Raw genomic sequence first — 25619 nt, 5'->3', positions numbered from 1 at the left:
AGTTTTTATGAATAATGCTAGTTGTGCACTTTTTAATCTCACTCTTAATCATGGTGATTGTAACAACTTGGGGAAAACAAAAAGAAAAAGAAAAAAATGATACACCAGCACTTCTATATCATCACTGTACAATATTGTTTATAATCTGCACTCATGTTATTCATGTCAAGAAATGGATTGGCAGCTAAAAGGTCAGCAAATGTTAGGTACCCTGCTACTAAAATGTAGCTTTGAATGTCTGTTGTAAAGCTTGAACTCTTGTGCCTTAAGAAGGATTTTAGCTCACTACAGTGAAGAAGAAGGGTTAAATGATGGAATCTGCTGGTATGAAAGTTTGTTGATACAATATTTGACCCACACGCACCCCAGGATGAGACCATTACTTTATCGAAATGAAGAATTCATGAAACCATCAGTGAGATTTTATTGCAGTCCCATCTTTCTAGAGTTCTAAGAGGAAAATTCTCCCACAAGTGTTTTTACATGTATGCCTGGAAATTGGATCTTAATGTACTGCTTTTGTAACATGGCATCCTGTAACAACATGTGGAAGAAAGATAAAAATACAAGAGTGATCTCTGTTGAGTAGTACTCTCTCTACAGGTGTGGAATAACAAGAAAAAGAAGAAGAAGAACAACAACAACAATACGGGGAATTAATAGGGACATATGTACAAATGCAATCGTTGGGAAACCTTGATTTGGGGTGATGTCTCGAGGGAAACATGTTATTTGTTGAGCATCATTTAATGTCTGCTGTTTAGTAAAGTGGACTGAGGGGGCGATTGTCATATTTTTCTTTTGTAAATGCAAACAGGTCAACTATAAATTGTCAATAAAGTGAACTCTTGACAATAAACAAAACAACCCACGTCCTTATCATCATTTTGAAACAATTTTCCTTCTTGTGAAGATGTTTATGTTTTTGTCAAGTTTATAGTTTTATTTCAGTTTGATTGGCAAGGCTACCAAATGGAATGTTTTCGTGATGTTTTGGAGGTTGTCCTCGTCATACACTGTAACTGAAACAGTACTATTTTTTTCTCCATAAACTTCAGTGCATTCTCATTAGGCGTTTTCACATCAGCCCAATGTTTCGAAATAGCACGCTATTTTCTGGCTTGGGAAATTAACCCGATCACGAAATAGCGCGCTATTTGATAATGTGAACACAAATTAGTGCGCTAATTGTATCGCTCTGCTCGAGAAAATTCCTCGAGTCCCACTCAGGAAATTTCTGAAATAGCGGGATAGTAGTGCGCTATTTGATAATGTGGAAACGACTTGAGAAATTAGCGCGATGCATCCCATCATGCCTAGCGTGTGTGACCCGATCGATTGAGGCAAGCTGCACACAAATCATGAAGAATTTTTAAGAGGGCATACACATTACTGATGCTGTTTGCACATACTCAGCTGTTGAATTAGCTAGCCAAAAATTCGGGCTAATTCTCTTCGGGCTAATGTGAATAAGAAATGAAATAGTGCGCTAATTCGCTAATGCGAAAAATATCTCGAGCTTGGATTTTTATCGGGCTGATGTGCAAACGCCTACTATGTGAAATTCCCTCCATTGTTTACATGCAAAACTGATTTTGCGTCAAAAGTTTGCATGTTTTGTATTTGTTTAGATTGTTCTAGTTGTGCTCTGTGCGTGGCATGCCCTCTGATCTGTAGAGGGTGACCCTAGACTCACTGCATGCTAATAGCCATAAAAAAACAAACAAACAAGAAACTAAAGTAGCTAGGCTCAATACATGCTAGTAACTGTAAACCAAAGCACTTAAAAAGAGAGCTCTCTGTAATTTGATATTATGCTCATACTGTAATACCCCTCCCCATTTTTCTTTTTTATCTGAACTACCAGTACATGTAATTTCCTTTTGTTCTGTAATTCTGGTCCTATTTGAATGCATAAATTTGGTTGATGATTCTAATTCAATGTTTACTGTATAAGCTGTTATTTTCACGAGGGTTTAATTTTCACAAATTTCGCAAGTTACAGTTAGATCACAAATTTAACACATGAAAATGTCTCCATGCGCTCTGCTAATTGTACATTAACATTAGCGTCGGTGTCAATTCGCAAAGACATCTTGTGAAAATGTCTGTGATCTCCTCTTTCGCGAAAATATCTGTACGCAAAAATACAGCATATACAGTATGTAATTACAAAGCCGCACACAAAATACGTAAATATAACTTTTTACATACGCACATAATGTGAAGTTAACGTGCGAAAGGAATTTTGTTACTCTTGACAAACGATTATTTCATTAAATCCTATGTGACCACTTCTTTTGCATACACAGACCTCCAAACCTTTCTAACTGAAAAATAGGGATGATTTGGCTCAAGAATAGGGACAAAAGAGTAGTTCCAATAGCAGTGTGTAGTAAAATTATCCAGAAAAATAGGAAATTCCTGTTGGACAAGAGCTGGGAATGGTCAAAATTCAGATTCTTCCCTCCAAATTCAGTATGGTTGGGAGGTCTGCATACACGTCATACTATATAATTGGAGTTGTTTGTGGCATTTCTGTTCTACGAAAGCCCCTTTTCTGAACATCCACACAATGCTTTATCTCTCTCTCCCCCACTCTTTTTTTTTCATCCTTCGCATCTTGAACAACTTCAGTTGCCATGACAACGAAGCTCTCCTTCTTCTCACTCTCTTCTCTCTCTTCCAAATCTCAACGGTTCTTAATTAAAAGAGGAACTTACATGTATTTCTATCCAATGTGCACCCATGCGGAACAGCATCGTTCAAACACTTAAATGCACACACCAGATGTGATTGACACAGAATACAATACCCCAGTGCCCTTTGATGAGACTATTTTTGAACGTCCTTCACCGTCTATGAACCCACTCTAGAAAAGCATTGTTTCTTTTTACACAGTCCTAGAGCAGAAAAGATTTTTTTAATATATGAAATGATTTTACAGTCAACTGAAAACAGACAACGTAAAATCTTCCTACACGCATGAATCTCAATTTGTGCGAGGTCGAGGTACATGATGGTCAGGCCGACTCTGTGTGTGATCGTATATAATCGTATATACACGCGCATATGGCGTAATGTGTTCATGTATAAATATGATATACATGTATTCATTAAAAAGCACACATACATTATAACATACATTATAAATCATATATAATTAAATGGTCTTGTATAGACACTGCTTTGTATTGAAAAGTCTAGCAGACGTAGCTATTTGATAAGCTTGTATTGATGAGCGGAAGGTAAATTCTCTATTAGAACGTGCAAATTTAATAGAGTTGAAAGGTACTATCCTTCGAAGGCTTTTCTTGTATGCTCCACGGCCTGTTGGATCACGATGATATCCGTGCAACCAGGCATAGAAACAAATAATCAGCCTAGCGTCTTGAGTCTTATACATTTCGGAGACTCTGGGATTAGCGCGCTAGCAGAGTTGAAAGGTACCATCCTTAACGCTTTTTCGAAGGCCCAGCTACGTGTACGTGGATTCAAATTCGTGAAGTCTTTTGTCGAAGGCCTATAGCAACGTGCATAATTCAAATATGTAAAAGGTTAATATTTCATTTTGAATTTCCTCCTCTTTACGAGAAAGGTATGCTCCACGGCCTGTTGGATCATGATAATATTATGCAACCAGGGATAGATCCATAAATCAGATTAACCTGAAATTGAATCTATCATATTTCTGAAACTATCCCGGATGAGTGAGCTCCTGGTTGACGAATGAATGAGGGAACTTCCATCATATGATTAGCTTCATCATGTGAATTTGTCCGTAAACACGTGCATTCTGGCATGACTAATCTCACTACTAGCCAGAGCGAGAAATTAAACACATGATAAAGTAACCATTTTACATTTAAGCCTCATTAATAGAGCGTCAATACATGCATAGTAACGGTGCACACGCATATAATCATAAAATAGACATTAATGTACAGGTAAACGTTGATATCATGATACTGCGGCAAGATACATTCAAGCGTTTCTAGCGTTGATAGATGGTAGGCCTACGATGTTTTGACATAATGTACACTGTATGTCTTTTACATGTCTCCAACAAATGAAATTAAAAAATGACAAATTATACAAGCGAAGAAACGTATTTCAGTGGTACAAAGCAAATCGCTCTGTCGGAAGTATACCTTAATAGGATATTTATGATTACATGTAGGCCTACTAATTACACCGTTAACTATCCACTCATAAAACTGAGACGTGTTGCATTAGATCTCGAGTGCTAGTCCCAGCCCGCATCTAAAGTTCATAGATGAATTTGAGTCCGGTAGCAGACAATTTAGTCCGACACAGTTCATCAAATTCCTCGTTCTGTGCCACTGTGAAGTGGTTCTTCCAGTCACCGATTTCACCTTTAAAATGACAATGGAAGCAGAAAATATGAACAATAAATGGTTGAGAAGAGAAATAAATTTGAAAATATTGATCGAAGTCAAAAGTGATGTCAAACAATAACAATGATGACGATAGGGGAACAAATTAATCACTTGTCTCGCGAAGAAAATCGCGAGACAATGTTAGTGATTAATTTGTTCCCCTATCGTCATAGTATTCACCGCGATGGTCAACATCTTCACAAGAATAACAATGATCACTATTAACATGATCAATTCTGAAATGCCTTTGTCATTGGTTAATAATGGTCATATTTCTCGTTTTGTCGAACATCTTCAAGTCTGGATATGCTTGCAGAATAGAAAATCAAAAGAGTATATTTCGCGCTGTATAAAAACAAATACAAGAAATTATGTTCCAGTACATTCCATTATAATTTATTAACACGTTTCACCCCAACATTCCAACATAATCAATACTGAGTGCTGCATGGTTCGATGGATAAGTCTGGGGTTTTCTTTTCTAAAGAATTAGAAATCTTGGGAATCCCACTTGTATTTTTAAAGAGATTCCTAGTATTTGTGTACCCCATAGGTGTGTGAACGAGCACCTGCCGATTCTGTCGTACTGATAATGATAGAACATTCTGGGAGAGCAGAGCTAGCACTTAAAGGAGAAGACTACCGGTAGATTAGATTGGTTGTTTCATTATTTTTGTGGGCAAACTGTGGTACATATACATGCAGTACGGTAAGCAAGAAATATTCTGGGTTTCGAGTCCCGCCAGAATACATTCCGAGGCGAGTTTTCAGAAGTCGCCATCACGTCTTCTTTACTTATAAAAGGAGCCTGAGCATTAGATGCTTCTAAGAATTACAATTTCGCAGCATATTAAGCTTTCATGTATGGGTGAGTTGCTACTGAAAAAAATTAACTACAAGACTTTTTATTTTCATAAAGAAAACGATTTCCGATTTTTTTCTTTTTTCAATGGAGCAACAAAAGTTTGCCACTACGATTTTCTAGATGTTTGAAAGTGGCGTATTTGGTTTGATTTGAATATCATTTCTCAATCCTATTTACGTGATAACGAAAGAAAAAGAATTAAGAAGAACAAGAACAGGAAAAAATACAACATTTTTTGCTGAGATTTTCATCGTTTTGATTATAGCTTCCCGGTATTACCCACTATATCGTCTACTGCTGGTGTGGAAAAAAAAATTGATTTTCCGTCTTCCATATAGTATTCGTGTTAATCTGTTTCCGCTTAGACAATACATACCAGTGAAATTTTGCGATATTGCTATAGAACAGAGAAAACAAAATAATGGCGTTTACATCATATATTGGGTATATTAAAGGTACTGTTTACCTTTGGGAGCAGTGATTTCAAAAATGTTCGAGTTATATCTGATGCATATGTGTAGGTAAGTTTTATCACAAAACATCCTAACATGTAAAAATGTCGCAATAAAGCCTAAAATATATGTAGATATTACTATTGTTGCTAAATAAACCGTAACTGTAGACGTTTTATTCTAGAAACAATTTCAGTATAGCTACTGCTCGCATTTTATATTTAAGAGTGATTAACATTGATTGTACTGATGAACATTTCTACATTGGTTGTTTCTATACCAAACTCACATTTAAGAACTATTTTGAAGCACTAAAGCTGGGTTTTTGTTTCATCTGCAAATGATATCTTTAATTCTGTGCGAGATTTTTTTTTTTTTTTTTTGGGGGGGGATGTAATGAGATACACGTGTTTTTTGTTTATAGCTTCTTTATTATTGGGTCCAATGTATCCATTATAGGAAGCGTTTTGTTGTTTTTTGTTATTTTATTTTTTTTTTTATTGAGCAAGGCAAGCCAAAAAGCTGAGTTGCGACCGACTGGGTGCATCTATCTGTCTTAGGATCATGTCTTTAAAACCTGTAGGCCTACCATAATACAGCATGGATTATCAGTGCAAGAAACTGTGGTAATAGACCTATGTGCATGTGTTCATTATTAAATCAAAATAAAAAGAAAATTAAAAAGAAAAACGTATTATATAAAAATAAAATAATCCTGTACTGCATTATTAATAGCCTTTTCCCAAGGCTTTCTCGCTAGTGGTGGCGAGCAAATGCGGGCGAGCGAAGCGAGCCAAGCCGAACGCGACAGCACTCGATGGCCTAGCTTCACTCACGCATTATAGCCATCATATAGCGAGAGAGCCTTGTAAAAAGGCTAATACTGAAAGAGTTCACCAGAGTATTATATTACAAGCATCCTTCAAGGGCATGAAGGGGTGCGCGTCACGGGACCGACACCCACGTGTCATACAGTCCACGAGCCATACAGCCCATGAGTTATACAGCTCACGTCGAGTCATACAGCCCATGAGTTCAACACTAAGCAAACAAAGCCCATTCGACCGACACATTAAGCCCCGTGTTGTATCTGTCGAATTCGTGGGCTGTTTTTACCTAGTGTCGAACTCATGGGTTGTATGGCTCATGAACCTGTCTTCAATGTCGAACTTGTGGGCTTTTTAACTCGTGGGTGTCGGTCTCGTGGGATGACCCCACTTCAAGTACCCACCCTTCCTCATGAAGGACTTCTTCTTCGACACGGCCTTGGCGAAGACTGGGACGGAGTCTGGATTTGCCTTCGGGTCCTTTTTCATTGCGTCAAAAGTGCAGTGTTTGGTGATTTTGTCTATGACGTCATCAGAAAGATTCTTGCCCAGAAAATCGCTGACTCTTACAACAGCACCTCGTAGATCCTGCATGATCCAAAAGAAAGTGATGACATGCGAATGAAACGAGAGGAAGTTGTTTTTGTTTTTTCTCTCTCTCCCTATTTCTCTTCCTTTAAAGGAAACCTAAACCCAAAAAGAACTGTGGATTGAGTGATAGCAGCAACATTAACACATCAGTGAAAGCTTGAGGAAAATCGGACTATCGATGTAAAAGTTATGAATTTTTTAAAGTTTTGGTATTGGAACCACTGGATGAGGAGGCTACTTGAGTTTATGACATAATGTGTGGACAACAAGCATTATGATAAAGAGAATATAAAGAAAATTAAACATGATTTCACTTTTCTATGTAGCATAATGAAGGAGCACTTGGCTAACCGCTTCCAGAAAGCTGGGGGAATAATTACTACCCTTAACATTGTCAGTATCAAATTGATACGGAATGTTTAATTTTCATGAAAGATGATTTTTTTTTTTATTCCCTTGACGTCATGAACTCTAGTAGTCTCTTCATCCAGCGGGTCCAAAACCCAAACTTTACAAATTCAGAACTTTTGCATCGATTATCCGATTTTCCTCAAGCTTTCACTCATGTGCTCTACTATTCAATGTTGTTGCTTTCACTCAATCCACATTTCTCTTTGGGGTTTGGTTTCCCTTAACTGAAAGGTTGGAGCAGTTTCAAAACGATTGAGTAGAAGTGAATCGTGTGACCCCTGAGTCACTATACAAAGGTCAAAATTATATCATGTTTCTTGGTAATATGATCCGGGTTAACATTGCATCACAATTATTGTCTCATTCAGAATGAGACAAACATAACAACGCAAGTTTATACCTTAATACTCGCTGGACACTTTCTCGTTAACAAGTATGGAAATCTAAAGTTTGTTCTGTTTAGTCATTGTTTTTGTTTCTTTGTTGTTTGTTTGTCTGTTTGTTTGTTTATTTGTTGTTTTTACAGAAAAGTTATATTGGTTGTAATCACGTGGAAATCCAAATAGCTGTGGTCTCATCATTCCCCATTTGTACAGAAATGCGAAATCATGTTTTTGGTTGATTACTTTAGTAACTTTAGTAATTTCTGCTTTTCAAGATCAGAATTCAGTGATTTGATATTAAAGGACACAGTTTCATCAGATTGATTTCTTTCAAAAATAAAGGATATTTACTGAAGATTTGAATACAAGAGACTTTTAGGATCTGCTAATATCACCATTTCATTAAAAAAAAGTGAAACCTTTAATAGAACTCCATAACTTTTTCATAAGACTTCACATTTTGATGAAACGTTGACCACTTTCTCGTTTCCTTTTTTTTTCATTTTCATAGCTATAAATCTGAATATGATGTACTCATGGTATGGAATCGCACAGCAAGTACTGAACTACGTACTTTGACTGGTGCCCTTTCCTAAAAACATATTGCCATTTGGATTTTGTTGTTGTTGTTGTACCCCTATAAATTTTTCCTTGTGTGTGTGTGTGTATGTGTGTGTATGTGTGTGTGTCTGTGAGCTGACAAAGGACTGTGGTTAAACTGATGTTTATACCCATAATGAAAAGGATTGAATACGCACTCTTTTCATTTCTTCGTACGTGATGAAGAAAACATTTGGCTGATGTCGCCGATTCCACCAGTGCAGAACGTGATCGAACCAAGATCCCTTGGGTACTAGAAGAGATATTGAAAATAACGACAAATTTGTTATGTGTTGGTTTGAGTTTCAATTCATTGCATAGAAAGAGATAGATTTTTAAAAAAGTTATACAATCCATGAGAAATCTGGGCCAAGAGTAAACAATTCTGATAGCTGTTTTGATAGCAAAGGAGGATTACAATTCAATTTTGAAGTTTTTTGGTTGTCTTCGAAGAAAGGTATCTTGAAGATAGTGATATTACAAAAAGTTAAAAAAAAGTTTTACAAAAAGTGTAACAGACCAAAAAGAAAATATAGGAATTATTTTTAACAAAGTGCCCATCATACTTTGGAAAGATGAATAATGATCAAAACACAGAAAGTAAAAGAAAACAGCAACAATCTTTGACATTTCACAAAGGTGCAGATTGAGAATCCAGAACGCGAGTGTCTTGTTTAAACAAACATACATTATGCATCTCGCCATATAATATGCTGACAGTGTCTAAAGCCCTCTCTGTAGTCTATTATAACAATATATATATATATATATATATATATATATATATATATATATGTGTGTATATATATATATATATATATATATATATGTATATATATATATATATATATATATATGATGCATTGATACTTTATAAATTTTCTTACCTTCAGAGAAACGATAAGATTAATAACACACATTAGTTTTAGTAAATTTACGCTGCTATTTTCACCCTTTCAGCATGTTTTCAGAATTTCAGATTTCATGAAAACCTTGTTGAATTCCTGTCAATCATACAAGTTTCACTTGATTTGATGTCGTTTAGTTCATTGCCAACAAGAGTACAATAATGCTATAGAGCATTTCTATGAACGTACTGACACAAAATCAGGCCAACAATGTAATCAAGGAAAATATTGTGAACTGAAATACAATGAAAATGTTCATTATCATATATCTTCCGTATGAATATAAAATAACTTTCATCTCTCTTAATTCTCCAGACAAACATTTCACTCACAGATAAATAAGTATACAGAATGTCTTAGACTCTTTGTTATGTCTTTGTTATTCTCCTTGTAAACCATAAAGGCAAGAAAAAAAGACGCTTCAATCAAATTATCCCCACAAACACCACAAAACACTCATTTAAAGCTATTCAAGAGTTTATACAACATGAGACCCAAGATTAAAGAAGCCATGAACGTTACGTGGTTAAACAACAATTAAATGCTACCCGTCGGAATGCATGGTAGAGGATTTCTGATCAATAATCGTCTGCCAGTATTCGGATTAATGTTTTATTGACATTGGTATTTGCGTGTGTTTTTTTAAGTGCCATGATTTTTTTTTAAACTTTAATTACAGTATTGTCCTTGAAGTAAGTTTTATTTTGCTGGTATATAGGGGTTTGATGAGTGAGAGCGGCTGTTGCGTTTGCTTTAAAACTTGATTTTTTCCAAATAGATAGCAGTGTGATATTCATAAATATCTTCATTTTGGAGAAACAATGCGAAGAAATGAAATAAAAGGTCAAACCAATTAGTGACTCACGCAAGTTAGCGCAGAAGTCTTTGAAGAATTGGTCCCATGTTGGGTATGGCGGCAAACCCGGGGAGTAATGGCAGAAGTGGAAGTAAGAAACCGCCACGTCCTTTGGGTTCCTAGCCACGCAGATAACCTGACGAGGGATACAAGACGACCAATAAGCCATGGATGTCAGTTACAACAGCAAAAATTACATTTTGTTTATTTGGTTCGGTTGACTGGTTGTTGTTGACAGCGGTGTCCTAAGGTGACTGCAGTGGATACGTGTCGTATAATACTTTGCATCATCGTGATCATACTTGTGTGACTTGTATTTCTTACAAACAGTATGGTTTCTTAAATAATTATGTACTATGTATTATCCATTCTCATCTTTTCCCTAGATAAAAAAGGAAAGTTTAGTTGAATTAGGTATTGGATTCGGCTGGAAAAGATTATACATGTAAAATTACCAAAGCATTAAGAAAAGCATGAAGATGCAAATGATTTCTTTTTTTCTACAACAGTTCATATCTTGTCATTTTCTGTTAATGACATCTGAAGCATGATCGTCATTGCGTTGTGTTCTTTTCAGTGTGTATCTAATCGTTTGTTTCAATTACAGACTATAGATTAGATGTTCTATTTTTGCACGAGGTGGCAGGAAATAGTAATTAGATTCTGTTATAGACCAAAGAAAAAATGAAAATCGACAGTAATATTGATTAATTACTTTTTGGAAAAGGGAAATGTGAGAACATTATTTTCATTTACATGTGTATTCATTTACATGACTTATTGTGTATACTCAAAGATGAATGTGCATAAAATGAGAGGACTAAAACTGCATTTCAAAGGTTAACAACATGAAGATGAAACATGGCAGCAAAGTTGGAGTTGGAAAATTGAATCAACTCGTGTAAAATATTTAAAGAACAAGTTCACCTTCATGCACGTGGAGTGAGTGAATGCAGCAATATTAGTAGAACACATCGGTGAAAGTTTGGGGAAAAACGAAAATTCCGTTCAAAAGTTATGAATCTTAAATTATCTCTGCGCAGTCACTTGCTGGGTGAGAACTAACTATAGTGTATCAGGCCCGTAGCCAGGATTTTTCAAGGGGGGTGCGGTCACTAAAAAAACGGACCTTCGGTACCAATACCAATGATGACACACACACACACACACACACACACACACACACACACACACAATTATATATATATATATATATATATATTCTTTGGACGACCGAACTACAAAAGTTGTATGAGAATTTGCAAATTGTGAATTTTGACTGTTTTAATGACGTTTTAAAGTCTCGAGGAAATTTGTATTTTTGTCTGTTGCATGCAATCGCGTTACGGTATTTCATCTAGGAAATAGTAAAAACTCATTTTGCCAGGAAGTTGCAAAGTTTAATTGTGTTCGAGACTCTGCGCGCGTAGCGCGCCGCAAAATTGAGAATAGTGATTTTCCTGGTGTTGTTTTAACTTTTATTTTTTCTATTGTATACCCGCGTTAGCAGGCCTGAAGCCAGGATTTTTAAAGGAAGGGGGGATTGCGTTAATTAACAAAACGGTCCTTTGATACTGTCCCGGGAGGGGTAGCGACAATTAAAAGGTGGACACCATGCTCATACATGGACTTTCAAAATGGCCCCTAAACGAGTTATGATCATATGATTTTTTCGGGCCTTAAAAACAAGTATTCCTTAAATGTTTCCTGCACCCTAAAGAAGTACTTCATCATGATTGAACAATATACCATTTTCCCAAATTTCGGCCTTTTTGATACCCTTTGATTATATACGCTCGTACATCACACTTTCCATCTAATCCGTGAGAAAAAACGACCCCTATTACGCGTTTTCTTTAGCGAGTATGGTCACGGTGTCCACCTTTCAGTTGGAGTTTTCCATCCCTTTGGATGCTGTTTGGAAGATGAAACATTCACTTTACTATACAGTATATCAGCCGTTGGTATGCGAGTTTGTCAAAAACGAAAATAAATAAGAAAATTTTTAAAACAAAATGAATTGTAAATGTGAACCATTTATATTTTGCCTCCTTGTGGTAGGATATTTCCAGCATTTCCGAACTTTCAAATAATCATTTTAGATTTAATAATATTAAAGGTAGTAGATCCGATTCGCAAACATCTCCAATATCAGTCAAATGTCATATTAACCATCATGCTAAGAAGGTTTTCTTTGGAGGTCAGTGAAATTCAAAAATTAAACATCCGTTAGCCATTGGAAGAAGTATATAAGCGCCCGATTGCAGACAGCAGGTGGCAAGGTGACCGTTGCAACTACTTACATTATTACCACCTCCGAATGAAATGCACCAGTCCGACTACAGCCATCATCGAAAAATGAGATGGAATGTGGAATGTATTTGGTCGTTTTTGCTCCCAAACTTAACAGTTATGTTGTCAATAAGGCTGCTACGTATCTAGATAATGTCTCACATACAACTGTATCTGGATATTGCGTTGAAAATGATATTTGGCGAGAAACAAAAGCTTGAAATCACAGGAATTCACACTGCTGACAACGGCAGACAGTGAAGGTCAACGGCTCAAATTTTCGTTGGTAGTCTCGTCACGTGATAGTTCTGTATGGATTGTACACGTTCCCTATGACAGCAATTGTGAATGGGTAGTCTAGCTTTACTGCAAATTTGCGTCAGGACTGCTCAACCAATGGACAAGATTCTTATGTCACAAAATGGGCAGAACCTCTACTTTCTGAAACCGTGCGCTCCAAGTTTGTGCGATCTTCCGTTTTCGAGATATCCCGTCTGGAAGAATTGCAAGACGGCAAAATATGCTCAAATTCGTCAAATTTGGACTGTTCGCCATAGACAATTCTACTCATAAGGTACTTTTCTGACCTAATTTGCGTCACTGCTACAAATGTTACAATAAAGATATATACACATAAATAATCCCTAAAGTGTCCACTTTCAGAATCCGGGCGCCCCAAGTTTGCTTCTTAAACAGTTTAAAAGTTATGGCAGATTTTGTGGAAAAATGCGTCGATTTTTGACCCGTTTTACGTGTTGTAGCGTTCGCGCGTAAGCGCGGCTTCGCAGATGACCGAAAGTTTTCAATATGTAATAGCTCGCACAAATTGATACATAACATTTGTGTTTGTGTGCATGGGGACGATCCGATGGTTCATACAACAAAAGGGTTTCGTACAATTATTTTTAACATTGTTAAACGTACTCTTCCACATTTACGTAGCATATAATGTGTCTTTATATTTATTTGGATTGTTATCTTGAGAATTGCTAAAAACCGTTATTATGAAAAAGTGGACCTTTCAGAATTGGGGGGGGGGGGGTGCGTACGCACCCGACGCACCCCCCTGGCTACGGGCCTGGTGTATGATGTCACGCGCGTAGAGCGATATAACGAAAATATAAAGAGAATTTCACAAAAATTTGACTTTTTGGGAAAAAAAAAAGGCGCACATTTCTTTGACTTGTCACTGACGTATGTTAGGGCTAATATTACTCCCCTGCCTTAATTCTGAAAGAGGCAAGGCAAGTGTACATTTGTTGTACGAGAAGAGTGAAAATATGTTGAATTTTCCTGTATTCTGTATGATGTACACTGACAGTACACAACGATACATGTGACATCATAAGCTGTAGTAGTCTTCTCAGTGACTGAGCAGAAAGTTTAAATATAAATTTATATCTTGTAAACGGTTTGTCCGATTGTCCTTAAACTCTCACTGATGTGTTCTAGATTGTTGCATTCTCTTAATCCATAAGTCTATGAAGGTGAACTTGTCCTTCAAAGCATGTACCGCCCTGTGATTTTCAGACACGCTTGGGCCAGGGTCATAGCGTAATACAAATGCGACTACCAGTAACATCGGCGTATACATGTATTATATTTACGAATTCTTCAAAGAATTTAATGGTTACACAGGTCCCCGCACCAATAGGATCCGATGAACAAGATATGCTATCAACATTAACCCTGCCGTTTCCCGTCATATCCAATAAAAGAAACAAACAAGGACGTGTAAGCTGTTCTAAGTTGTATACAGTGTATATTTTGTAAATCATTATAGCTGTGTATGCACTTGCCCATAAATCGGATGGGGTTTTCAGTAAGATGCAGGTAATAAGTTATATTTTCATACCTTGAAATTTTATTTAAATTGATTCGTTATTTCTTGAAGTTTTTGTTGTGGAAAGTCCGATTGTAAATTTTGTGGGGGACATACGGTACGTTGAATTGTATAACACTCTTCTTCTGCACAATATTACACTTCTTGGGCTTCAGTCAGTACGCTTGAGTTACTGAACTATGGCTGTCCATTAATTTCTATTAGGGCCTGTATATCAGTTATCTGTGTTATTAATACTGTTATGCTTACCTATTCCAAAATACCGATCTACAATTATGTTAAAGGCATAATATGATTTTACCATTTGCAGATGAAACAAAAACCCAGCATTAATGCTTTAAAATATTTCTAAATTGTGAGTTAGGGATAGAAACAAACACTGTAAAAATTTGAACCTGTATAATCGATGTTAAGTGTTAACTACACAAAATGTTTCCAGACGAAACCGTCGACACTTATGGTTTATTGAGAAAAGTACTGATATTTCCTTATATTTCAAGCTTTTTAGCAAACATTTTAAATGGTAGGGTGTTTTGGGATCCAACAGACCTAGACATTATGCGTCAAAGGTGATATCTTGAACATTTTTCAAATCGCTGCTCCCAAAGGTAAACAGGAAAAGATGGACAAGTGATAGCAAAGGTAAAGATAGTGGACAGTTCACCTTTGCCTTTGCGTTCTTTTCTTGAAGCTGCTTTGGAAGAAACTGAGGAGGGAGCTGGGTTTTCATGACCCGTGGAGACGCCATCTTGTTTGCCACTTCATACATCGCACGTGGTCTCCATGTCTCCTCCTTCTAAAGGAACGATAAAGAATGACACGGAAGTGACGTCATTGTAGATAACCTGACTTTATAGAGATATTTTGAGCACAGATGGAAATGGGGAATTTGTTTATTTACGGTTGCCCTATGAAACTTGGTGAATTTAATGCATCCGCCGATACAAGTTAAATATCATGTGATTGATATAATTACTGTTACCCTAAATACACACACACACACACACACAAATGAAATTTCATTTACGTGGTGTTTTATGTACACGCTTTCTTCGTCTTGTTTCCCCTGAACGAACTATAAGATTGCATACGAACTTCAAGATTTATTGTTTCATCTTGATATGAAAGTATATATTGTCTGAAAGATCTATCCAAAAAAAAAAAAAGTTTGCCTGAACAAACTATAAGATTACCTTACGAACTCCAAGATTTATTGTTTCATCTCGATATGAAAGTGTATGTATTTGAGGTCAGAGAATATCTTAAGAATCCAGATAATGACAAGAAACACGATCGCAAACAAAGCCCCCCACATCATGAAATATCACTCTCACAACAAAGAAAGGAATTTGCTCGAAACACATCTATCTGAAAAAGAAGAAAATATTTCTGCAGTTATTTGTACTGTTTTTGTATCAATCTTAAAGTACATGTATTTTGTAACTGTGCTGTGAAAACTGGAATTATCTTTGTAAAGCTCATAGAGACACAATCCTGCCTAGCACTGTATCCAGAATGAATTATATTATTATCATCATTATTATTATTACTATCATTATTTTTTATCAATGTTATTATTATCACTATCATTACTTTTATCATTGTCATTATCATTTTGTCATTATTTCTATTATTATTATTATTATTATTATCGTTATGATTATCATTATTATCATTATTATGAATATGATTATCATATTGAGACCAGGAAGACAATATCAATCTAATGAGGATCACTGACGCGGTTGTCAGATATTTCAATTGAAATCTGAACCCTAATCCTCACTTCTTGGTCACTCTTTTTGGTCATCTTGTCGAAGTCCAGTTTACTCGTCATCTCCAGAAAGGGCATCCGAGCTAGGACGTGTTTCTTGCTCACTGCCTCCACTTCGCCACCGGCTTGGACCATCGTCACGATCTGCTGCATCCACGTGGTTCCTGCGAGCGGAACAAACATGGCGACATGTCGACTGAAGTCATTGACATAAAATATTTCAATTTCGATTTAACATCAGCAATGTAATTGCAAACTTTTATTTTTTTATTAATTGTTGATGAAAAATAAGAGTCTGCGTGTGCATTAGTATTCAATAAATCAGCGTATTGTATAGGATGCATAATGTTCGTTTTTCACAAAGTTCGTTTATTTTGAAACACAACAATTCCCTATGTATACATATAGATGTTTGTCAATCCGAAAATGATAAAAAAGGTTTTGGTTAATAATGTGGGCAAGGTTCCTTTGTCAAAAAAAAATAAACAGGGTTTGTCCTTCCAAAAATAAAACAGGGTTCGTTATTCCCATCGTTTGTGCATCCAAAAATGAAATACAGTTGGTTACTAACAAGGTTCGCTGATACTGAAATAAAACAAGGATTCAATATTTCGATGTTTGTCATTCCGAAGGTTTGTTAATCAGAAATAACTATACACTCTTAGAATATTGGGTAAATTTAGTTGGGTAATTGTTGGTTGTTAAAAAATATCATTATTCTGGGCAATTATCGCCCAATTGAGCTTTTAGGTGATTAAACCAACATTCGGCAATCATTTTTACTTAAATATTAGGCGAATATTTACCAACAGAATTGGTAATCAGTAATGGAGAATTGGGTACTTTTTGCCCCGCTGCTGTGTAAGTGACGCATTCTCTTTGCGTGTTGGGTGCTAAGTAATCTTTTTTTGTTGGGCAAATGATACTTGGGTAGAAATTCGCCTTATATAATTTACCAACATTATTTAACGTTTTTATGATTTCAATAAACTCTAAAATATCTGAAGTGTATTAGAAATTTAATGAATATTATTGCCGTGATTTTCAACTTGTACCTTTGATGAGGTATTTTCATATTTTTATGATAAAAGTGTAATCTACATAGTAACCATGCCTTGCAGCATTACAACTAATGTGAATGAAATATCCCTGATACTAACTAGGTCTTTAGGAAGTAGGCTAAGCCTACGTGTACTTGTAGGTATAGGCTTTACGACTATAGCTGTAGGATTATGATAGGTTAGATAATATGAACAATGTCTTGACATACACAATATGTTCTGGTAAACACCCATACATGAAATAAATCAACACAAAATTTTAAATCAACCAAAATTCAAATTACTAAACAGTAGGACAAATGGAAGTTGGACAGCATCTAAATGGGTAAAATTGGTTGGGCAAATGATTACCCAACTCGGTGACCAACGGTTGGGAAATTGCAAAGTTGGGTAAAGTCTGATTGGTCAACAGCTGCTGGGCAATTTAATTTGCCCAACCGCATAGCAACATCATTACCCAACATCAGTTGGGCAGATTTCAACCTATATTTGTGTGGACAATATGTTGCCCAGTGTTGGTTAAAGGGATGGTACAGTATTGGTAGAGATGAGAATTGGGCTTTTAACTTTTTTGCGAGATACCAAGAAAACACTTATGATATAGTACAGAGCATACCATTTTGAGAGGAATTCAAATTTTATTTGATGAAAATTGGGTTTGGAATGACTGAAACATCCAAAAACAAAGTAAAACAAAGCTATCGTAATAAAGTGTGGGTCCCACACTTTATTAGAATCGCTCTTTTTTTCTATATATCTCAGCCATTTCAAAACCAATTTTCATCAAATAAACATTGAATTTCACATAGGATTACATGCTCTTTCATATTTCATAAGAAATTTCTCATTATTTCATCAAAAAATGTTAGAAACCTGAAATTAGGTCTCAACCAAAACTGTACAATCCCTTTGAAAGTTGGGCATTTTTTCTTTTTGCCCAACTATTTTAAGAGTGTACATACCATTATTCATTATTTTGAAGGTTCCATAATGTATGAAGTAATTTACGTAATTCTGAATGTTCATTTATCTGGAAATGAAGTAAGGGTTCGTTATTCAGAATTTTTGCCAATCCGAAAATTAGGTATGGGTCGTTATTCAGTAGGTTCGTTGATACGTTAATTGAATAAGAGATCATTATTCCGAGGGTTCGTTATTCCGAAGGAGGTCTATAGGTCTCTTTAGAACTCTGCAGACTATATAATGTCCGCGGGAAATCAATCTTTCTCTCTCTCTCTCTGACTCTCTATCTTTCTTTCTCTTTACTAAAAGAGATCCATCACCTGACTTGGGATAGACGATTATGAAGACGTCGTCGGGCCTGACTTCGAAGTCTTTCATTTCCTCGAGAGAGCACTTCGGAACGGCCTTGCCTATGATGACGCCGTCGTGCTCGTAGCAGTGCTCCTTGGCAAAGTCGGGCAACAGATCGAAACGGGAACCTCCTGTCCGTTTGGATTATGACATAATATAGTATATAATATGTTTGATAGTAATATAGGTTTTCCCGGTCAATTTCGTACTTTTGTCACTCAAATTCATTAATGTGCATTCAAATTCACGCAGCGCACGCACGCGAAAATATTCGGGCATTCAAATTCAGAATCCGAGCGATAAATTTCATTTATGGGCGTTCTATTTCGTTTTCGTTAAATCAAATTCACGATTGGGCATTCAATTTCAAAATGCGAGCACCGACTTTCATACTCGTGCATTCAAATTCATGCGATAGTCACGTGATAGTCCCAATGAGCTTGTTTGGAGCGTTCAAATTCATTTTTAGGCGATCAAGTACCTACTTCGTGCAATCAATTTAACGAGGAAAATGGAGTAGACTTTTAAGAAAGGGAAAAGGCCAACACAACCAACAAAGGCTTGCATATGAGTGTAATTATGGTTGTTTACAGGTTCTACATTGTTCTCTGTTCATGTATTCTTTGTTTTTCATCTCAATAAATTTCAAATTGCAATGTTCAATCAGCAGTGCATCCAAACAACAGCGACTAGTAATCATATTTCTTGGTGATACTGCATGCTGACAACGCCCCAACACCAACCACATAATCATGATAATGACAATTCATCAATTTAAAGACAAACTGACACACAATGATCTCACATAGTCCCGCAAAAGTAAATCAATAAGACAGCAATACACAACAAACAACATGTATAAAATGTTAAAGTATCAGTTTTGAAATATTCGATTTTTTTTTCCTCGAAAGTGTCAAACAACCCTCCGTATTATGCTCGTCTGTAGGCCTATACAGTGCCTAATTTTTGTTTGTTTCGTTTTCCATCAAACAATATGGCTGGATAACCCATATTCAGCTGCAAAAGCTGGTCTTCCATAATATGATGGGGTCAAGTTTGATGTTCTGCTCTTTGCGATGAATAAATGAAGTGGGATCTTTTACGTGCATGAGTTGTGACTCTCTTACACATGGGACCTCCATTTTATGTCCAATCCGAGGGACATGTGCCTGTATATTCCTATTTGCTAAGCGCAAGTTCAAAATTGTCAATGAACAGGTGGACCTCTACTGCAAAATGAATAATCATCATAAATCCCAATATATTCAAAGCCAAATGAGAAACACATGCATACACGACCCCAAACTAACTAAATCCAGGACTTCTTTTAAATTGAATGCAGTTATTTTGAACATGGTTGCCTATTCACGAATTTGAATGACCGACGAGATTCCGTCGCCAGCTTGACATGAATTTGACTGCTCATTGATGAAATGCGTGCTCCTCTCTTAAATTTGAATGCTCCGATAGTGAATTTGAATGTTCCGATAGTGAATTTGAATGCTCCGATAGTGAATTTGAATGCTCCGACAGTGAATTTGAATGCTTGGATAGTGAATTCGAATGACCGAATTTTGAATTTGATTGCTGATTCAGTGCTGCGAGCGTGGAATGCGTGAAATCGAATGCTCGGAATAGGAACTTGAATGACAAAAGTATGAAATTGACCGGGAAAACCTATAGTAATGATAATAGTAATAGTATAATATGTAATAGTATATATAATACAGTGTATATGAGAAGATCTGTTCACAATTTATTCATATATATATGTATATTCATATATATACATATTTCTATGCGAGTATGACATATTGTGTGCATGTGTGCCTATGCTTCAAATCTTCTTTTTTTATTTTTATTTTTTTTTATTTCTGATTATTATCATTAATACTACTATCAGTAGCAGAGAGAATCAAGCTGCTATGGCTGCTACTTTTGATATTATGATGTCATCTAAAAGCGACACCAATTTTCTATCATCTCATAATTCGTTCATTTTTTTTTTTCAATTTTCATTATAAAAATACTAAGAAATCATTCCACTATCTGTGCTATTTCCAAATATTTTACACCGTTGATCAATTTTCTATTTCTACTTTCTTGTACAGGCTATATTAATATATAATCATACAGCTGTATGCATAGGATATCTCAGTTTAACGACATTCTACTTTATCAATATTATCACTCACTCTATACATATAGTACTTCACAAAATACTTTAAGTTCTGTTAACATAACTTCTGTTTCTATATTCAGATAAAATAAGAAGATTGCTCTTTCAGTCAAAAGGAATGAGTAAATATATATTTCACTTAAGCATTGTTGACCAGGACTGGAATTATGTTGAAATTACAACCGAGCCATTGCTCTAGTCATTACAAGAGAGCGTCAATTACAGATTACCATCCGAAAAAAAAATGATAAATTTTCACAAAAACGCGTTACTGAAAAGGAAACAACAAGATCTAATGACACGTTTAGAACATCTGTATTAAACTCCAAATAAATGTATTGTGTTATTATTATCATTATCATCATCATAATGGACCAGTGCAGTACGGCCTATACAGGAAAGCTGAAGCAACGTCCAATAAGAGTATACTTTGTCAAGATCTCTTTGTTTTCGAGCCTATAATCTATCAAGTAATTATATACAACACTTACCTTCCATAGTGGGCGAAATTGACCAGCGTGCTCCTTGTAGACAGGTCACCGCAATTTGAAAAACAGGAAAACGGAGTTAGTATCACAGCTTGTAAAAAAAATCCGTATCTCGCTATCCCTAACTGCCTGTGTGTCCTCAGAAGGTATAATATGTGTCGTGACAAATGGTGGATCTTTTTATATACACGTGCTCACTACTCATCGAGCGGTAATTAAACGCAACGAGGAAAATGATACGGACATAAACGCGAGAAAGAAAAAAGAAAACTAAAACCAAAGAAATGATCTCATTTAACTTCATGATTTTAGTATACAGCAGTGAACATACCAGCACAGTTTACTTCAAGACATGCACTCGACCAGCAAAGGAAGAAGTTAGAGAGATGGAGAGAGAGAGAGAGAGAGAGAGGGGGGGGGGGGGAATTCAGACCTCTTCCCGCGGTAAGAGAAGGTATACCTTAAAGAGATCGTACAGTTTTGGTTGAGACCTAATTTCAGGTTTCTAACATTTTTTTGATGAGATATTGAGAAACTTCTTATGAAATATGAAAGAGCATGTAATTCTATGAGGAATTCAAAGTTTATTTGATTGGTTTTTAAATGGCTGAGATATCCAAAGAAGAGCGATTCTAATAAAGTGTGGGACCCACACTTTATTACGATCGCTTTGTTTTACCTTGTTTTTGAATGTTTCAGTCATTCCAAACCCAATTTTCATCAAATAAACTTTGAATTCCTCTTAAAATGGTATGCTCTGTACTATATCATAAGTGTTTTCTTGGTATCTCGCAAAAGTTAAAAGCCCAATTCTCATCTCCACCAATACTGTACCCTCCCTTTAAATGCCTGACCTGCTTTTATGCAAACGCGAGTTAATTCTTATTGGAATATGATATAGCAGCAGACTTGTAACTCTTTCACTCGTCAAGTTTACCTAAAACGATAGAATCATGTTGCATATATGATTTTTATGTATATGTAGAGTGCAAAACCATCAGCAAAATACAACCTTTCCAGTGATACCTGCAGAGCTTATTTGCAATTTACTAGTAGCAAGGAATATTCTTAGAGTTATGGTTAAAAATTTCCCGTATTTTTATACAATTCCCATTATTTTCTCTCTTTTTTGGGTGGGGAGGGGAGGGGGCAGTTTTAATTACAAATTCCTCAACTATAATGAAGAATGGAGTTAGCTCGTTCTGCGATGTAGCTCTTTATACATATATGTATATAAACGATATATATATATATATATATATATATATATTTATAGATATATGTATAAATTATATATACGTTATATGTAGATAGAAATAGAGTGAGAAAGAGAGAAAGATGTGTCTAGTTTGTGTTTGTGTGTGTGGTGTGCGCGTGTGCAATTTTTGAGGTTTGAACGTGTTAACATTATGTGTTTGATTATTTGTAAGTAGGTTTACTATACTAGTAGTGCTGACGTCCACGCCTCCCGACAAAGGATACCATATATATATATATATATATATATATATATATATATATATATATACATATATATATATATATATACATATATATGTATATATATATATATATATATATATATATATATAAATACTGTCCTTTATACGAACATTGGTTGACTCTTGCTACATCGAGACTTAGGATCTTACTAAAGAAAAATCAGGGAGCATTGGCAAACTTTTTGAATGCTGAATTCTAATTAAAAAAATGACTTTCAATGTTGTCTGTTAAAAGCACTTCATTGACTGAAATTGTGTTGACCATGACCATAGACTATATCGACATTCCTGTTATCTCAAAACTTCAAATAAATGACGTCATAATACGCAGTCGGAAACACAAAGTCAGGAAAGTTCGTCTTCGGTCAAAGAGAAATAAACCAAGGAAAATGTGATTTCACCTTGCGTCTATGTTTTGCTATAACTTTCATGTAATTTGATTTAACATCGAACATGTTAAAAATTGCCTGTAAAATCTGATGTTGGTAATGAAACTACAGAGGATCCAAGGTCATAAATACGTGGCCGTGTGCATGTCCTACATTACATTTTATGTCTGTAGATATAAAGTTCAAGAGACAGACCGGTTTTTTAAATAAACGCTGTCGTAAACTGTATGTCTTCTCAAGATGCCATACTACCAGTATTTTTTGTTTCACTGCTATCTCCTATATCTCAAAACAGGCAATAACGTAGATGAGGTTAGACATGCTAAGGAGTGAAACGGTCGGGACGTAATATTTCTTACATTGATGCGTTTTAATTCTTCTTTTTTTATCATTTCAATCATCCATGAGCAAGATTGTCACCAGGAGCACTTCATAACGAACCGAAACTGTTTCAGAATTCATAATCACTTTCATCTGACACATTTTGTATAAAGAACCTTCGGAATAACGAAGTGTAGTGCATGTTCGACATCAGTTTCCGCGTTCTTAAGAAAAGAAATTCATTACCGGAAGTGATGGGGTATCATAGTAATATTGTCCAAGACGTCTAGATTATAATTTACTTGACTTCTTTGCTGATCATCTCTGGGGTTAAGTTATATTCCTCTGCTGGTCAGACACATATACGTCAGTATTCTAGTATCTTCTGTTGTGCTGAGAAACACCAGGAGGAGTCGATGTTGTATTGTACAGTCAATGATAATGAAGGGTACGACAGTAGGAATAACTGACATTATTCTCAGTTAAAACGATTAAACAAGATTCCTAGAAATAATCATGTGAAAAATATTGTTGTATCGTCACCAAGGACTAATCTAAGGAATTTAGAAAAGGAGAATACTTTATCACATCAGTTTAGTGATGCGTGCAATGGGAAGTATCAGAATGCTTTCGAGAAAACTTACCTTCCCCGCCGGCTCGATTTGCCTGTGTCGTTACATGGTGCGAAAGCTCTACAGGAGATGAGACACATAGGTTTAATATCCGAAGCGAAAGTCCCCTTTACAGTAATGATGTGGACTCCCATGTTTATAGAAGCAATAAATATGATTAGCATTGAACTTACAGGTATCATTACAACGCACAAATGTGTGCACGGAACTTTTGTATTTCGTAAAGTCCTTAAATGCAAGAGAGAGAGAGAGAGAGAGAGAGAGAGAGAGAGAGAAAGAAAGAAACAACAGCAAAAGATAATTATACGTTTTTTTTTATTTTTTATCCCGGCGGTTTCCTTTAAACCATGGTATCATTAGCCATCATTACATTATCCCATCCTCGTTCTTCAACTGAACTAACTGAACTATTTGCTTGAAGAGAAATGATCCCTCCTCATACGATAAAATTGTATAGATCGATTACCGACCCACCAGCACCACCAGTGGATTTCAAGTCCAGATACTACAATGTACTAACACGACTTTTTATACTTTCTGTGGGCATCCATGGCGGAAAATGAAGAGACGTCGTGTGTTTAGGTTGAAGATAAGCATAAAATGCGTTTATTTTCATGCATGAAGATTTTCATGCATGAAGTTGTACGTGTTAAGTGAATGTTCTTGTTCATTACAAAATATTAGACTTGCGAACTAAAGCTTTGATTAAGATTCCCGTAAACACGTAATATAAACGGTATGAATGGGGAGACAAGCTTGTAGAATTGCACTTTATAGTGTTTGTTTCTCATTGCATTGCTGTATCATTTATATGTCTATTTTCATTAGGCCTATAGCGTTGTGATCATAGTGTTGGAAATGAGATAAACGAAACGAAACGAGGTGAAACGAAACGAAACGAAACCAGTGTGAACTTTAGACCTGAGACGGTAAACTGCTTCACTCAAGGGAGACATTCAATCCTTTGAAATGTTTCCTTGGAAGAAATTGCACAAAGCTTCGCAGAGATGTCGTTCTGTACTGGGGAATCCCACAGGTCAAAATAAGAGCAAATCATGTACTTTTATTTTGAAATCAGTGAAATCCTTGGTTAGGGGAACTTGCTTATTACAGCGTTCTAATTTCCTTTCGTTTCGTCACTGAGCTGGCTATGGTGCAATCATTGTGCCTTCTTTGACATCTTCTCTATCAAACTTGACACAATATACAGATCAAGAGAAGATGGTGACAAGATCAATATCCGACTACAGAGGACTCCCGATATAGCGAAGGCCTTGGGACTGACAGTTTTCTTTCGTTATATCGCAATTTCGTTGAAAAAATACATTAAAAAAACATAGAGTGGATAATTTTACGGCCTGGATTTTTACTTTGTTGTAACCGGAATTTCGTTATAACCGTATTCGTTACATGGCGAGTGCACCGTATAACTATACTGATGCATGTCTAAATTATGAATGTAAATTTACCTTCTCGTATTATATCCGATGTTAGTTTAGTTTCGGCTATCTAAAGGAGGTAGCCCAGTACC

At 35.9% G+C, this 25619-nt stretch overlaps 1 protein-coding gene across 1 annotated transcript; it reads right to left on the bottom strand.

Annotated features, from left to right (window-relative positions):
- Nucleotides 1–4263: 4263 nt before the first annotated feature.
- On the bottom strand, nucleotides 4264–21254 carry LOC139739460 (sulfotransferase 1C2-like). The gene is made up of 8 exons (XM_071650067.1): nucleotides 21248–21254; nucleotides 18547–18708; nucleotides 16215–16366; nucleotides 15099–15218; nucleotides 10303–10429; nucleotides 8688–8782; nucleotides 6949–7132; nucleotides 4264–4376 (listed from the first exon to the last, which is right to left on the bottom strand). The coding sequence occupies exons 1-8, from the start codon at nucleotides 21252–21254 to the stop codon at nucleotides 4264–4266; spliced, it is 960 nt and encodes a 319-aa protein (XP_071506168.1).
- Nucleotides 21255–25619: the final 4365 nt, after the last annotated feature.

Source organism: Diadema antillarum, unplaced genomic scaffold (genome assembly GCF_040938485.1).
Source record: "Diadema antillarum isolate AM-2024a unplaced genomic scaffold, OU_Dant_1.0 seq00000799_RagTag, whole genome shotgun sequence".
NCBI classification, from domain to species: domain Eukaryota; kingdom Metazoa; phylum Echinodermata; class Echinoidea; order Diadematoida; family Diadematidae; genus Diadema; species Diadema antillarum.
This window is presented reverse-complemented; position numbering and strand designations above follow the sequence as displayed.